Genomic DNA, 16,611 nt, shown 5'->3' on the forward strand with positions numbered 1-16,611 from the left:
TTGCGGTAAACATAGATTTTTTGCGTTTCACAAGTGCTTTCAACAAAGGTGAGACATCTACAATTGTTTCTTGTAGGTGTAGTTGACTATTCTCTTTGTTTGGAATCTTCTACAGCCAAGCATAGCAGGTTTATTGTGTTTGTAGGGCTAGAGATACGGAATATCATTGGTTCCAAGGCTTTGATAACTCAAACTTTATGTAGGTTACAAACAATGTAGGAAGTGTGGGAAATAGAAGCCATTTGCCCACATGATTACCTTGGAGAAGAAACTTTGAATGTAGAGTATTAATGACTCTCCTTCCATGAATGATCACATCAACAAGTTGGAGGATGAGGGATGAGCTTGCATTCCTTGGTAGGATGATATCTCCAAAGGATATGGCCATCATTCTCTTGGCTTAATTGCCATCTCTAAAGTATGATGTCATCTACACCAGTCTTCTTACACTGACGAGTCCAGAGACTTCTCTTTGGGAGGAGCTAGCCTTGCTCATCTTGGAGCATGATGAGTATCTTAAAGAGGTAGGAGCTAGTGGATTCAACTCTACGAAGGCTTTCACAGCAGGTATAGGAGAGCGGAAGAAGGCTTTGATACTGATTCAAAGAAGCCTTGATGCCCACACTATGGGAAAGTATCCCCACCTTCATCTAGGAGCGAAGGATGGAGCTAGATCATCTGAGTCTTTCTCTACCTCTATACTTGTTGTTAGCCATGAGTTTGTGTTTCTTTATATCCACGTGTTGGAGGAGCCTTATGCAATGAATGCCTCATCTTTTGAGATACCTTGGCTTATTGACATTGGTGCTTTGAGCCACGAGGAGATTTGCAACGGGATCTTTGTCCATTTGAGAGTCTTGTTACTATTAGTGAAATTTGTTCGGTGCCTATTAGTGGTGTTGGCAATTTGCCGTTATTGCCAGATTGTTCATCGAGTTTCGTTTTGGAAGTTCTACATGTTTTAGCCTTGGGCTTTTCACTCCTCTCAATTTATGGCCTTACTAGATTGGCCTTATTGGACTTTGTACTTGGGTTGTCTTTACCAACAAATAAATGCTTTATTTGTGAGCAGGAGGGGCATGTGGCAAGGAGATGTCCTAATAAACAATAAGTTGGTAAGGACAATAGTAAGGGAAAGAGGAGCTAAACCTCAGCTAGTTTAGTATCTGATATAGTGGTAGATCAACCCAACAATAATAGTACTAAGCTTTGTAGAGCATGGGGATCCGGGGAAAATTAGAGATCAGCATGCACTTATTTTTCCTTGATCTAGGAGCACGGTCGAACTTTATCTCTATTGATATGGTTGCTCGTTGATATCTGAGAGGATGAGATGGAACCCATGGGTGAGATTGATATGGCATGCAAGGGGCATATAGAGCTTGTCACTCCTATCATTGGAAAGCTTTGTTTGCACTTCTAGAGTTATGTGGACAGCAAAGAGTTTTTTATTACACCTTTGGGAGGATGTGATGTCTTGCTTGGGATGCCTTGGTACCATCGTGTGCATGCAATTGTTGATATGCATGATGAAATTGTGACCTCTTTATCATAGAGGCAAAGTTCATACTTTGGATGTAAAATTGAAAGCAAAATCTGCTATTTCCAAAGTAATGAAAAATTATATTTTAGCTTACTTGGTTTTCACTAAAGATAAAAATGATAATGAAAATATTGGGAATGTGACTCACTTGGATAAAGATTGTATATCATGTTTGAAAATGTATATTGATTGCTTTTCTTAGTCACTTTCGAGGTAGCTACCGCCTGAAAGGCTTGAGGATCATGGCATAGACTTGATTCTCGATAGTAGCCCTCCTAACAAGCCACCTTACAGAGTTAGTACAGCCTAGTAGGAGGAGATTCAGGTGAATGAGTTGTTGGAGAAAGGGTTAATTCAGCCCAGCTCATCTCCATTTTGTTCACTAGTGCTTCTAGTATAGAAAAGAATGGGTCATGGCGCATGCGCATTGATTATCTTGTGTTGAATAAAATCATGATAAAGAATAGATTTTTGATTCCTAAGATTGATGGAATTTTGGATAGATTGCAAGGGGGAGCTATTTTCAGCCATATAGATTTGAAAAGTGGATACCATTAGATTCGGATTAGGCCTGAAGATGTATCTAAGATAGCTTTTTGAACATCTTTTGGTTTATATGAGTTTCTTGTTATGCCATTTGGGCTTACTAATGCTCTTGCCACATTTAATAGAATGATTGATTGCATTTTTCGGTAGCATAGAGCATTTATAGATACTTTTATTAATGACATGATTGTTTTTTTGAAGAATGAGATTGAGCATCAGATCAAGGTGGTTCCATACGTAATGTACGACACATATAGATACGTACTATACGTCGTTCTGTATGGATAAATTTTTTATGTACGTAAAAATATGTATCTTTGTAAAAAAATAATAAACAAGAGGATATTTTAGGGTGTTTCCCACTGTACATTAAGCATAAAGATATATACATTCCCTACTTAGTACTTATGACCATGTCACATCACAATTGAAACCTTTAAGCATTAAACATTTAACACGTGCATAACACTTAATAGTGAAAACTGAAATTTGAGACTATCAAACTAACATTGAGGAAGTCTACATGATAAAGAGCCAAAACATAACACAGTACACTGCATTAAACAACGTACAATTGCTAACAAGGAAGTTAGGAACAATCCACCAAGGTGACAAATGTCAAGTCAAGATGGCTCCTAATAGAGCATACATATGTCATAAATAAAAACACTCAATCGAAATATATGAAAATTCAAAATTTTTAGATCTGACTGTAGTCACTAGTGCCCACAGTCCACTGCCTAGACTCATGATCAGAAGAGGACGATGATGAGGCTGAAGAGAGCATGTCTCCATCCGCCACGACATTGCCATCGTTGTCAAACTCCGGCTCTACCATCACAGGGCCTGTAGCTTGGATTGCATCACCTAGATCCTCCTCCTCCTCAGTGTGAATGAGACAAACTGCCTTATTCGCACGTCGGCAAGGAGTCCGAATGGGTAGCTTCCCTCTGCGAATGCCTTTTCGTCGAGCACTCTCTGGATTTGCAGCTTGCTCACGTAGTGGAATGCTATAAGCACGTGCGCGTGACCTCGTCACACGCCTATCCACCTTCTCCATCTCTCTATGAAGCATACACAAAATCTCCTCCTGCTCGTCCCTAATATGCTGGTCCTCATCTGTGATCGGATGATTCGGATTAGCCACCAACTTTATACGTCAGGAATCAGCCTGTTCAAGATGGCAACATAGCATATATTTGTTAACATTGAACAATAATGTAAATTTTAAATACTAATATAGAGATATAATATTTCAAACATGTAAATAGCTACTAGTTTGAACATGCTTGGGTGTCCCCAAGGCATGGTAGGTACGCACAAGCCTCATATTGGCCCTGCAATACACTAACTTCTCCAATTGATAAGTGCTAAGGCGATTCCGGATCTTTGTATGAATCAAAGAATAAGCACTCCAATTGTGCTCACAAGCACCCGCTGAGCAATCCTGCATTTGCAGGTGTCATTGGCTTGATAATTGCCATTGCTACACTTGAGAGAGTGAAAGAGAGAGAGAGAGAGAGAGCACAGAGAGTGAGTTACCTGTGATAGGATACGTAGAGCCAAATAAGTCAGACGTGGAAGACCTTGCCGACCATAACTCTGCCACCATGTGAGAGGAAGACTAGTAGCCTCCGAACGCAATGCCACAGCCCGTGAAAATGATGGTCCCAAGTTATTCATGAAGCTGCACATCTTTGCATCTATTTGAAGCTGCTCCTCCTTGTCAAAGATACGTACGATGAACTTGTCTTTCAGTTGCATGAGATGCTGCTCATGGAACAAGCCTGGGGTCTTGTAGAAAGGACGGAGTAAAGCAGCCATCCCATGAATGGGACGACTCATAAACTTCCACCGACTCTCTACAAGAGTCAAGATATCATCTCGACTGCAAAAATCAGCAACATCAAAGTTTAGACACATTGTAAGGCCAATGCATGTGCTGTACTATATAGCCTATGCATTAAAATTTAATAATAAGTAAATAGCATATGCAAGCAGCCATAAAGAAGTACAAGAACAAAATCTAGTACTTACCGCTGCTGAGACAAGGCTTGGCATGCTGTGATATGGCTCTTCATCTGCATGAAGAGGTGATAAACCAGACCCAATGTGGAGCCCTCCATGTCCATGACTCGTAGCATCACATACATGGGCTGCAAAGCCACTGTCAAATCCTGCACCTTTGTCCAAAAAGACTCATCTAGGATACGCCTTTGAATGGCTTTGGTCGCCTCTTTTTGTGCATGAGACATGTCCCTTCACTTTGGGTCCACAACTGTCTGCAAAAGTGGATCCCTAAGCTTGAAGAGCCTTTGCAACACCAAAAACATGTATGCGAATCTGGTCTTGGAGGGCCGCACCATATCTAGACTACTGTGGCTACGAAAGATGGCTAAAGCCTGATGCTTCTTTCGAAAGAATGTGGTCATCCTAGTAGCATCTGAAACTGTGGGCTGCACCCAAGGTAGTTTGCCTATGTCCTCCATAAGCAAGTCTAGACAATGGGCTGCACATGGAGTCCACACAATGTGTGGGAACTCCGCCTTCACCATTTTTCCCATTGCCTTACAGTTGGATGCATTATTTGTAACAACTTGGACCACATTCTCTTTACCAATCTCCATGATGGCTGTACGAATATGCCCATAGATAAACTCACCTGTGATCTTCTCTCCTGCCTTCCCTGCATCTACAACGCGCAAGAAGTAAGTACCAAGACAAGAGGAGACAAGTATATTTATGATGTGCCGCCTGCGTATATCACTCCATCCATCAGAGATGATGGTGCATCCAAACTGCTGCCAGCCAACTTTCACTAGGACCAATGCCTCATCTATTAAGGCCTTTTGCTCGAGTGCAGTGGTGCGCATTTTTTTGTAATCCAGCCCACACCATGAATCTGTAGCACTAGCACCCACTTGGGCAATGGCCCTAACCATCCTCTTCCACTGCTCAGTCCTTAAGACATTGAAACTGATGTTGCACTCAATGAGAGTGCGAGCAATCTCCATCTCAGCCACCTTCTGACGCTCTCTCACCCAAGACTGAGAATGCACACGTGAAGGCAAGGTGGTTTGCCTAGGCACATGCACATCATTAGAACCTTCCTCCTCCTCGTCCTTCTGCATGACACAAGCCCTCTTCCTAGTAGCAGATGGCTGCTCTGAGGCAACGGGCTGAGACACAAAACTCTTCTCTACCTGTGTAGGAGGATCACCAAACTCCCCAATAAGAGCATCGTGCAAGGCGTCTTGTGTTTTCTGGGATCCTTAGCCTTTTGCTGCTGCCCCCATTGTTGGGAAGTTCTCAGCAATCAACTTCTCTCGGACAGCTTTTGGCACCTTCTTGCACGCGCTACAGTTGTTTGTGCAATTGATGCCCGTCAAATTCTTCACCACACGCGTAATTGTATTGGTCAATGTGAAATTGCAGAATTTGCATGACCACCTGCGACTACCTGAACCAGCTTGCTCGGGAGTGTTGACGATATGGAGTATATTGGTATACTCCTTCCAATAGGGATTGACTGGTTTCGGCATGATGGCTCTTGGAGCAAGATAAGAGAGAAAAACATCAGTAAATATGTGCGCGCGCGTGCACTAGAATCAACGCGAGCGAGTGCGAGAGAGAGAGAGAGAGAGAGAGAGAGAGAGAGAGAGAGAGAGAGAGAATCCTAATTTGCAACAATAATCAGGGTTTAGCAATAGCCTCGGGAAGTGTGTCAAAAATTGAAAGTGTGTCAAAAATTGAAAACATACTATCAATTGAATACTCAGGAGTGAAGGTACTAGCCCCCTCAGGACCACCAAGTAATACTTTGGACCCCTACTCTACTGAGCCTAAATGAGCCCGATCCAAAGTCAACTTTAACTAGAAAGCATCAAGGTAAAGCTAACACAACAGAGAATGGTCTATCAAGTCATCCTCCTCCATCCATTTAGCATCCATTGGTGAATAATTTTGAAACTTCACCAAATACTGTTTGGAAACCTTGCCCTTGATCTTTCCCACCCTATGTCAATATCTACTCAAGTATCAATATTTCATCCGGCTCCTCAACCTGGGGTTGAGTTTCAAGAGATACATCCTCTGGCACATCACCATGAAAAGCCTCAATAAGCTCACATGAAAGGCATTGTTTATTCACTAGTGTAGAGGCAATTTCAGCCTATAACATACATCATTAATCCTCTCCAACACTTGAATGGCCCATAGTATCTCATACTCAACTTTGGATACAATCTCTCTTTGCCCTTCATCTTTTTCAACCTGCCTTTTCAAAACACAGCAATACATAATCACCCTCTACAAACTACAAAGCACATATATAAATATCAACAACCATCTTTTGCTTATCCTATGATCTTTGAAGTACATACATAATTTTCTCATAAGTTGCATCCACGCTCTTCACATAGCGATCAGCCTCAAAGATCTTATCATTTGTATGCAAAATAGGGGATACTTTCTTGCCACAATCTATCACCTAAAAAGGAACCTTACCAATGGAACTATGCACGATATCATTGTATGCAAACTCAACCAACGGCAAATACTATTCCCACTGCCCTTTGTGATCTGATACACAGCACTTCAAAAGATCCAAAACTCGGGAGTTAGCCTCCTCGGACGGATGGAAGGATGAAGATAATTTCAGCATAGTGTCCATGTTCTCAAATAGCCTCTTCCAAAACAAATTGATCATCGGTGGGTCTTAATCACACTAATGATCGACTCTAGCATGCCATGGTACTTAAACGCATGCTGCATAAAAAGACATCCCATATGATCAGCCTTTATCTTCTTCCTCACTAGAATAAAATGGACCTACTTACCAAACCTATCCCATCATTCCCTATGTATGTGCAAGGAAGCTGAAAGATAAGATCCATAGAAATCTACCAAGGCCTGTCTAGAATAGGCAAGGGTTGCAATAAACCCAGCATCATTTGCTTATCATACTTATCTTTTAGGCATACAATGCATGTCTTGATAAACTGCTCAACATCATGCCTCAAAGCTGGTCAATAAAAGAAGTGCTCCATGACCTAACTTGCGGCATCAATACCTCTATGCCTTGCAAAAGGAGAAGCATGACTCTCAATCATCACCTTGGCCCTCAACTACTTTGTGACACACAGTTGTCCATGCATCATAAAAAAACCCTCTCTAAGTATAAAGTGCTCAAGCCTCTGGCCATTGTAAAGCTGATCATATACATTCCCAAAGTCTATATTAACAACATATTGATCTCTCATGGCATCCAACTCACTGTGGAAAACCATGCTCACAGCCGATAACTGAGGCTCTCATGACAATGCATCAACCACTACATTATTTTTCCTATCAATGTGTACAATCTAAAAATGAAACATAGAGAGAACAGTTGCCAATATTATATGCTTCTCTAATATCTTTGTCTATGCCAGAATGTACCACAATGTCTGATGTTATGTTTACACTGTGAAATCAGCCCCCAACAAATAGTGTTTCCACATAGATAGTGCATAAATTACAGCAAAGAGCTCTTTCTCATAGAACTGCACCATGGAGAACACAACTTTCATAAGCAACTACACGGCCATCCTACATTAAAACAGCCCCAATGTTGTTTTCACATGCATCACACTACACAAAAAATGACTTTGTGAGGTCACGCAACACAACCACAGGATCCAAAGCCATTTTGTCTTTCAACATATCAAATGCTGAAATTTCCATTGCTGTCCATCTAAAAGGCACATTCTTCTTTTGCAAAGCATGCAATGGAGAAGCAATTTCAACAAAGTTCCATACATACTTTCTGCAATACGAACAAAGTCCCGTAAAGCTACGAATCTCATGAACATTCTTGAGATGTGGCTATGAACAAATTGCCTCAACTTTTACAGCATCCATACAAATGTCATTAGTCGATACAATGTGCCCCAAAAAGTGGATCTCATACAAGAAGAATTCACATTTCTTGTCATTTATCAAGAGCAAATGCTTACATAACTCATTAAATACTATTGTCAAGTGCCTCTAATACTTGGGCTCATTCTTCAAATGAACAATCATGCCATTGACGAAAGTATCTACAAATGCTCTATGCCACGGAAAAGTGCAATTCATCATTCTATTGAACGTGAGAGGAACATTAGTAAGCCCCAAAAAGTGGAAAGCATACAAAAAGAATTCACTTTTGTTGTCATTTATCAATAATTAATACTTACACAGCTCATTGAATACTATTGCCAAGTGCATCCGATGCAAGGTAGGTTCAGTACGTACGTACGGATCGTTGCCGTACTGTACGTACTGATCGTACGTTTTGTGTACGTATGGAACATAAAAAACGTGATCATTTTTTTCATGTAAAATTTGGGGCCCAAAACGTGATGTGCCTAACGATTTTTGCATCGCTTGGTTATTTGTGTATTTTCTTGGGCAAATTGAGACAAAAGCCCCAAACGTGTTCACTGTTTCAGTGTTTGCAAGTTACGTGAGCTAAGGAGGCACCAACGTGCATAGACCAGGTACGTCTCGTCTCTCTCTCTCTCTGCTCTCTCTCTCTCTCTCTATATGGGCTCACATTCATGCATGCTGGAGCCTCTCTCTCTCTCTCGTATGCGCACGCTCGCTTGCGTTGATTCTTGTGCATGCGCGCGCACATATTTACTGATGTTTTTCTCTCTTATCTTGCTCCAGGAGCCATCATGCCGAAACCAGTCAATCCCTATTGGAAGGAGTATACCAATATACTCCATATCGTCAACACTCCCGAGCAAGCTGGTTCAGGTAGTCGCAGGTGGTCATGCAAATTCTGCAATTTCACATTGACCAATACAATTACGTGTATGGTGAAGCATTTGACGGGCATCAATTGCACAAACAATTGTAGTGCGTGCAAGAAGGTGCCAAAAGCTGTCCGAGAGAAGTTGATTGCTGAGAACTTCCCAACAATGGGGGCAGCAGCAAAAGGCCAAGGATCCCAGAAAACACAAGACGCCTTGCACGATGCTCTTATTGGGGAGTTTGGTGATCCTCCTACACAAGTAGAGGAGAGTTTTGTGTCTCAGCCCGTTGCCTCAGAGCAGCCATCTGCTAGTAGGAAGAGGGCTCATGTCATGCAGGAGGAGGAGGAGGAGGAAGGTTCTAATGATGTGCATGTGCCTAGGCAAACCACCTTGCCTTCACGTGTGCATTCTCAGTCTTGGGTGAGAGAGCGTCAGAAGGTGGCTGAGATGGAGATTGCTCGCACTCTCATTGAGTGCAACATCAGTTTCAATGTCTTAAGGACTGAGCAGTGGAAGAGGATGGTTAGGGCCATTGCCCAAGTGGGTGCTAGTGCTACAGATTCATGGTGTGGGCTGGATTACAAAAAAATGCGCACCACTGCACTCGAGCAAAAGGCCTTAATAGATGAGGCATTGGTCCTAGTGAAAGTTGGCTGGCAGCAGTTTGGATGCACCATCATCTCTGATGGATGGAGTGATATACGCAGGCGGCACATCATAAATATACTTGTCTCCTCTTGTCTTGGTACTTACTTCTTGCGCGTTGTAGATGCAGGGAAGGCAGGAGAGAAGATCACAGGTGAGTTTATCTATGGGCATATTCGTACAGCCATCATGGAGATTGGTAAAGAGAATGTGGTCCAAGTTGTTACAGATAATGCATCCAACTGTAAGGCAATGGGAAAAATGGTGAAGGCGGAGTTTCCACACATTGTGTGGACTCCATGTGCAGCCCATTGTCTAGACTTGCTTATGGAGAACATAGGCAAACTACCTTGGGTGCAGCCCACAGTTTCAGATGCTACTAGGATGACCACATTCTTTTGAAAGAAGCATCAGGCTTTAGCCATCTTTCGTAGCCACAGTAATCTAGATATGGTGTGGCCCTCCAAGACCAGATTTGTATACATGTTTTTGGTGTTGCAAAGGCTCTTCAAGCTTAGGGATCCACTTTTGCAGACAGTTGTGGACCCAAAGTGGAGGGACATGTCTCATGCACAAAAAGAGGCGACCAAAGCCATTCAAAGGCGTATCCTAGATGAGTCTTTTTGGACAAAGATGCAGGATTTGACAGTGGCTTTGCAGCCCATGTATGTGATGCTACGAGTCATGGACATGGAGGGCTCCACATTGGGTCTGGTTTATCACCTCTTCATGCAGATGAAGAGCCATATCACAGCATGCCAAGCCTTGTCTCAGCAGCGGTAAGTACTAGATTTTGTTCTTGTACTTCTTTATGGCTGCTTGCATATGCTATTTACTTATTATTAAATTTTAATGCATAGGCTATATAGTACAGCACATGCATTGGCCTTACAATGTGTCTAAACTTTGATGTTGCTGATTTTTGCAGTCGAGATGATATCTTGACTCTTGTAGAGAGTCGGTGGAAGTTTATGAGTCGTCCCATTCATGGGATGGCTGCTTTATTTCATCCTTTCTACAAGACCCCAAGCTTGTTCCATGAGCAGCATCTCATGCAACTGAAAGACAAGTTCATCGCACGTATCTTTGACGAGGAGGAGCAGCTTCAAATAGATGCAGAGATGTGTAGCTTCATGAATAACTTGGGACCATCATTTTCACGGGCGGTGGCATTGCGTTCGGAGGCTACTAGTCTTCCTCTCACATGGTGGCAGAGTTATGGTCGGCAAGGTCTTCCACGTCTGACTTATTTGGCTCTACGTATCCTATCACAGGTAACTCACTCTCTGTGCTCTCTCTCTCTCTCTTTCACTCTCTCAAGTGTAGCAATGGCAATTATTAAGCCAATGACACCTGCAAATGCAGGATTGCTCAGCGGGTGCTTGTGAGCGCAATTGGAGTGCTTATTCTTTGATTCATACAAAGATCCGGAATCGCCTTAGCACTTCTCAATCGGAGAAGTTAGTGTATTGCAGGGCCAATATGAGGCTTGTGCGCGCCTACCATGCCTTGGGGACACCCAAGCACGTTCGAACTAGTAGCTATTTACATGTTTGAAATATTATATCTCTATATTAGTATTCAAAATTTACATTATTGTTCAATGTTAACAAATATATGCTATGTTGCCATCTTGAACAGGCTGATTCCTCACGTATAAAGCTGGTGGCGATCCGAATCATCCGATCACAGATGAGGACTAGCATATTAGGGATGAGCAAGAGGAGATTTTGCGTATGCTTCATAGAGAGATGGAGGAGGTGGATAGGCGTGTGAGGAGGTCACACGCACGTGCTTATAGCATTCCACTACGTGAGCAAGCTGCAAATCCAGAGAGTGCTCGACAGAAAGGCATTCGCAGAGGGAAGCTACCCATTCGGAGGTCACACGCACGTGCTTATAGCATTCCACTACGTGAGCAAGCTGCAAATCCAGAGAGTGCTCGACGGAAAGGCATTCGCAGAGGGAAGCTACACATTCGGACTCCTCGGCGACGTGCGAATGAGGCAGTTCGTCTCATTCACATTGAGGAGGAGGAGGATCTAGGTGATGCAGTCCAGGCTACAAGCCCTGTGATGGTAGAGCCAAAGTTTGACGACAATGGCAATGTCGTGGCGGATGGAGACATGCTCTCTTCAGCCTCATCATCGTCCTCTTCTGATCATGAGTTTGCTAGAGCCTAGGCAGTGGACTGTGGGCACTAGTGACTACAGTCAAATCTAAAAATTTTGAATTTTCATATATTTCGGTTGAGTGTTTTTATTTATGACATATGTATGCTCTATTAGGAGCCATCTTGACTTGACATTTGTCACCTTGGTGGATTGTTCCTAACTTCCTTGTTAGCAATTGTACGTTGTTTGATGCAGTGTACTGTGTTATGTTTTGGCTCTTTATCATGTAGACTTCCTCAATGTTAGTTTGATAGTCTAAAATTTAGTTTTCACTATTTAGTGTTATGCACGTGTTAAATGTTTAATGCTTAAAGGTTTCAATTGTGATGTGACATGGTCATAAGTACTAAGTAGGGAATGTATATATCTTTATGCTTAATGTACAGTGGGAAACACCCTAAAATATCCTCTTGTTTATTATTATTTTACAAAGGTACGTATTTTTACGTACATAAAAAATTTATCCATACAGAACGACGTATAGTACGTATCTATAAGTGCCGTACATTATGTATGGAACCACTTTGATCATGGCATACCAAGCAATACATCACAACCCTCAGACGGAGCAATGAAGAACTCTTTGCTGTCTACATATCCCTATATATGCAACCGAAGCTTTTCAATGAGTGGTCTGACGAGCTCTGTATGGCCTTTACATGCCATTCCAACTTTTCCCATGGGTCTCATCTCATCCTCTTTGATGCCTAGACAGGCTGCCATGTCAATAGAGTTGAAGTTGACTCGTGCACCATTATCAAAGAAAATGCATGCATGTTGATTCCTAATTTTGCCTCATGCTTTGCACAACTCAGCATCATCATCATTGGGTTGATCACTAACAACATTGGGCACCAATCCCATGGATGTTTTGGGTTTCTTTTCTTTAGAATTTCCTTGATTTTCTGATTTTCTAGCTTGCTGCCTATTGGGACAGTCCCTTGCAATGTGATCTTTTTGTTCACAAATAAAACTTTAATTTGCAGCTATCAATTCCCTACGTTTTGCCAATGTTTTCGAGCCATTTCTTTGCTATTTTGGCCTCTTTATAGGCTAATTTTCAGATGAGTCTCTTTGCTTAACCTAAACAAATTTTCATTTGGCTTCTCCCCAGTCTCTAGGAAGCCCGAATCCTTTCCATGCAGCAAAGCATCAGCTGTAGTAGTAGTCTCTATGAGCTAAGACATGCTAGACATGGTGGATTTAATGCAAAAATCCTTGATTCCTTTGGGCAGCCCACAAACATACTATTCCACTTCCTCATGAAGGGGTACAGGGCAATAAGAAGTAATAGGCAACAATGCATCCCAAAACTTCTTATTATATTGCTCTAAATTATTACATTGCTTAGCATCCAGCTTATTTCAAGCTATCATGATGTCCACCTCAAAGGTACTTGTCAACCAATTCGATGCAAATATTTGTTTGAATTGTATCCACGTTGATGGTGCTCTACCTTGCATTAAAAGAGTGGACCACTATTGTTATGCATTCCCTTTCAAGAAAGTGGTTGTCTTTTGAATCTTTGAGGACTTGGTGAAGTTTCCCCTGAATGGGTTGCATCAAACTGTTGAATGAAAGTCAAAGCTTTCAGCCTATCTTGTGCACCATTGAAGGACTCAAACTTCATTGCTTTTTCACCCTCATCATAGTCTTTTGTTGCCCATTTGGGTGTCAAGTTGTCATACACTGGCTACTGCAAAAAGGGTGCATTTGCTGAATTTACATCAAAACCAACACCAAACGGAGCATTTGCACGATCAGCATTCATTCCTTATCCCCATAAGCCTTTGGGGATGCAGATGCATTACCAAACATACTACTTTGTGTCCCAGGCATCAAACCCATGCTACCATATATAGGGTTTTGTATATTTTCAACCATATTTGAATACATTAGGCCTTGCACACCATGCATTGGTTGTTGCATACTATAGGGATTTGTGCCATGCATTCCTGCATGTGGTCCTTGTCCAACCATAGTATGAAAAATTGTGCTTCCACCAAAATATATTGGCTGCCCCATCATAGCATGCACGCCCGGGTGTCCAAAATCCATTGGATTGGCACTTCCGTGATGGCCTTGCATTTGCATTCCTTGCCCCATAGGTACCAACTGTTTTCTTTCATTAGCATCTTTGGCAGCTTTAAATGAAACCCTGAATTACTTTTTTTCTTGGTTGATTGATTGAGATTCTTATTAACTTGCGACAAGTCTTAGCATTACTGCAAGTTCATTAACCGCATAATGGCAATCCTGCTTTATAACGCAATCCACGGTAACGACTAATATCAGCAAGCATTGAATTCAAGCTCATTCAGCCTTCTATCATTCAATGTTTCAGCAGTGGTTTATTCAAGAGGACAATTGTTACAGCCATAATTGCTCTGTAAAGATTGGATTTCAAGATTCTTCCCTCCCTCCATTTTGTGTCCATGTACACTCCAAAGATAGTGTTTGGGCTTACTGAAAGGCAAGTCAATTTTAACCATGTTAAAATGTTTTAACCTCCATGCAGATGGGGCTCTCAACTGGAACAAGCAACATACAAGAATCGTCAGCGACTCTACTTATCTGAGCAGGTGAATTTCAAGATAATCAAAAAAGCAATTAAATACACAAGAAACTGCTATTATCATTTGCCAATGAATCTTTAGCATCAAATTGAAAAACTTAATCATCAGAAAGGACATTGTTCAGGTCATAGCTTTTGAGGTTGGGACAATGCCAGTTTAAATTTGCCAATGGCTGAGAGTTTTATGAAATTAGTTTGACACTTCAGTAAAATGCAGAAATGGTTGTAAATGATTAATCAAGAGGATGGTCCTTATATAGACAACCACTTTCTGAATTGTTAGTAATCTAAGTCCAGGTGGTAGAAGGGCTTGTGCAACGTCAATTTAATGTGTGAAAATGACTTGGACGGCTTTGTTGGCAAACCTTTAGCTTCAAAATAATCAGTTTAACCTCAAGGTAAAAGCATTTATCAACCTCAGCATTCAGGGCTTTACAGTGTCCTGGTAGCAGCAGGGCCAGTGTAGGTTAGCTTTTGAATCTCATTTGATTTTGTCAGTTTTCGTACTTGTAAGGTTGCGGTGACAAATTTGTGCTCGACTTTGGATTTTGTCAACATGATCTAGACTGATGGATCGGTGCCAAATACATTGGTGATTGCAAATTGTGAGGTGGTTAAGCCTAGAGTTGCGGCAGCTGAACACATTTCACAGGCATGTTTATATGCTTGTTTATTTTTCCCAGAAACCAACGATTGACAATTAATGCAAACATTGATGTTACTGATTCTGACTTCTGTATGTTATGTAACAGTTTAATGAGGAGTCCAGGTCACCTTTTGTTAAAAAGCACAAAACCATTATCCATCCAGGAGAGGTGAGTCATATTTTGCACTGGATTGTCTACTTGGATTGATCACAGGGAGGCTTTGTGCTGGTATTGAATGCTTCAACAACCATGATAAATTATGGTTCTGAAGCAGCACTTCTAAGCTAGAGTGTCTCCTGGATTTGTTTACACCTGAATTTTGCAAGCTGAAGTTCTTAGCACACTGCAATTAGAGTTCTTCCTCTTATCTTCTTTCTTGTGAAATCGGTGTAGAGTACAAAGTGAGTTAGTTTTAGTCAACAATAATATCTCTTCTTATTGGTATTATGTCTTCTTTCCAGGTCAATAGAATCAGAGAATTGCCTCAGAAGAGACAAATTGTTGCAACTCATACTGATAGTCCTGAGGTTTTCATTAATACTTGCTGCACAAATTTTGTTTAATTATTGCTATTGAGGCAGTTCTTTTAGCTATAATTCAACTCTTCTGTTATAATTAAATTAGCTTCACATGCTTCAAATTAGGTTATTCTTTTCAGACAATAGGAGATCAGGTACTGTTTTAGAGCAGCTCTCAGATTTGAATGGTAGGCTAGAATTTCATTGTTAGTGAGGGTCGCTGCCAATTAAGTGCAGGCAAAGCTGTTTGAAGATTGAATACTGGCAGCAACCAATTCTTCTTTGGAGGTAACTCTTAAGACATACATACATCAAACATGTTTTGATGCAGCATGTCAACAAATCCTTACAGTCAATAGAATTCGAATCCTGATCTTGACTGCCATACGAACTGCTGAACAACATGCTTGAATGCTGTATTAACTGTTTCAATTGATGTTGTGCTATACAAGGATTGGTGTGGTTCAGTGCCAATCAAAACTTGTTTAAAATGAAGCAAAGGCAGGAGTTTTGCCAAACTTGAGGGTTATTAAAGAAGAAAATCACTCACTTGGTTTGAACATTGTCTGATGATTTGAATGTGCATTGAAAGGAACTTAAGGCTCCGTTGAGATACTAATATTAGGCTTTACAGAGTCATAATTATGGTGCATTAACCCCTAATTTAGTCTCCCTAAAATGGCCCCAAAAAATCACTCAGTGCTAAATTATCTAACATAAATCCATTTATTTTTAATAGTAGGACAAATGCACCCCCGATCCTCTTACACATAGGAGTCGTGTGTTTTTGTATCCATTGTTCCCTCATTAAGCCAGCCACACCGTCAGCTTTTCCCTTGCCCACTGCTTCCCACACCCTCCAGAAGCCTTTGCCAGTTTGGGGAGCTTGTGCAAGTGCTGGCTTTGCTGTCATAGAGTGGTCATAAGCCAGGTGACCTGTTTCTACTTGTGATACAGCTCCATTTGCTGTTCCAGACTGCTTCCCAGCTTATAAGAGAAGTTCTAGAGCCTGCGGACCTGATTTGAGCACCTGAGACTGCTGTGTCATACCATAAAAGTGCAACTAGCTAACTTAGTCAAAATATCAAAAAAGAGCAAAGAAGGATAATAGATCCATATCCTTAAATTTGAACACACATTCCACATCAAAGGATGCTGGAGCAAGTAGTCATGACTGCTTG

The 16,611-nt window shown here is 41.4% G+C and overlaps 1 protein-coding gene and 2 pseudogenes across 1 annotated transcript in view; 2 read left to right on the forward strand and 1 right to left on the reverse strand.

Moving 5' to 3' along the window:
• FVE (Transducin family protein / WD-40 repeat family protein) overlaps nucleotides 1–16,611 on the forward strand; it is a 67,881-nt gene that overhangs the window by 1,608 nt on the left and 49,662 nt on the right. Inside the window, exons 3-6 of the mRNA XM_087672350.1 lie at nucleotides 14,209–14,272; nucleotides 14,831–14,917; nucleotides 15,018–15,080; nucleotides 15,374–15,439. Of these exons, the coding sequence (XP_087528476.1) occupies nucleotides 14,209–14,272; nucleotides 14,831–14,917; nucleotides 15,018–15,080; nucleotides 15,374–15,439 (280 nt within the window). The remainder of the gene's footprint in view (nucleotides 1–14,208; nucleotides 14,273–14,830; nucleotides 14,918–15,017; nucleotides 15,081–15,373; nucleotides 15,440–16,611) is intronic.
• On the forward strand, nucleotides 6–11,699 carry LOC148009978 (uncharacterized; annotated as a pseudogene).
• LOC148009979 (uncharacterized) lies at nucleotides 2,957–5,631 on the reverse strand (annotated as a pseudogene).

Source organism: Lygodium microphyllum, chromosome 30 (assembly GCF_053477565.2).
Source record: "Lygodium microphyllum isolate KBCC chromosome 30, Lygodium_microphyllum_v1.1.10, whole genome shotgun sequence".
Lineage (NCBI taxonomy): Eukaryota > Viridiplantae > Streptophyta > Polypodiopsida > Schizaeales > Lygodiaceae > Lygodium > Lygodium microphyllum.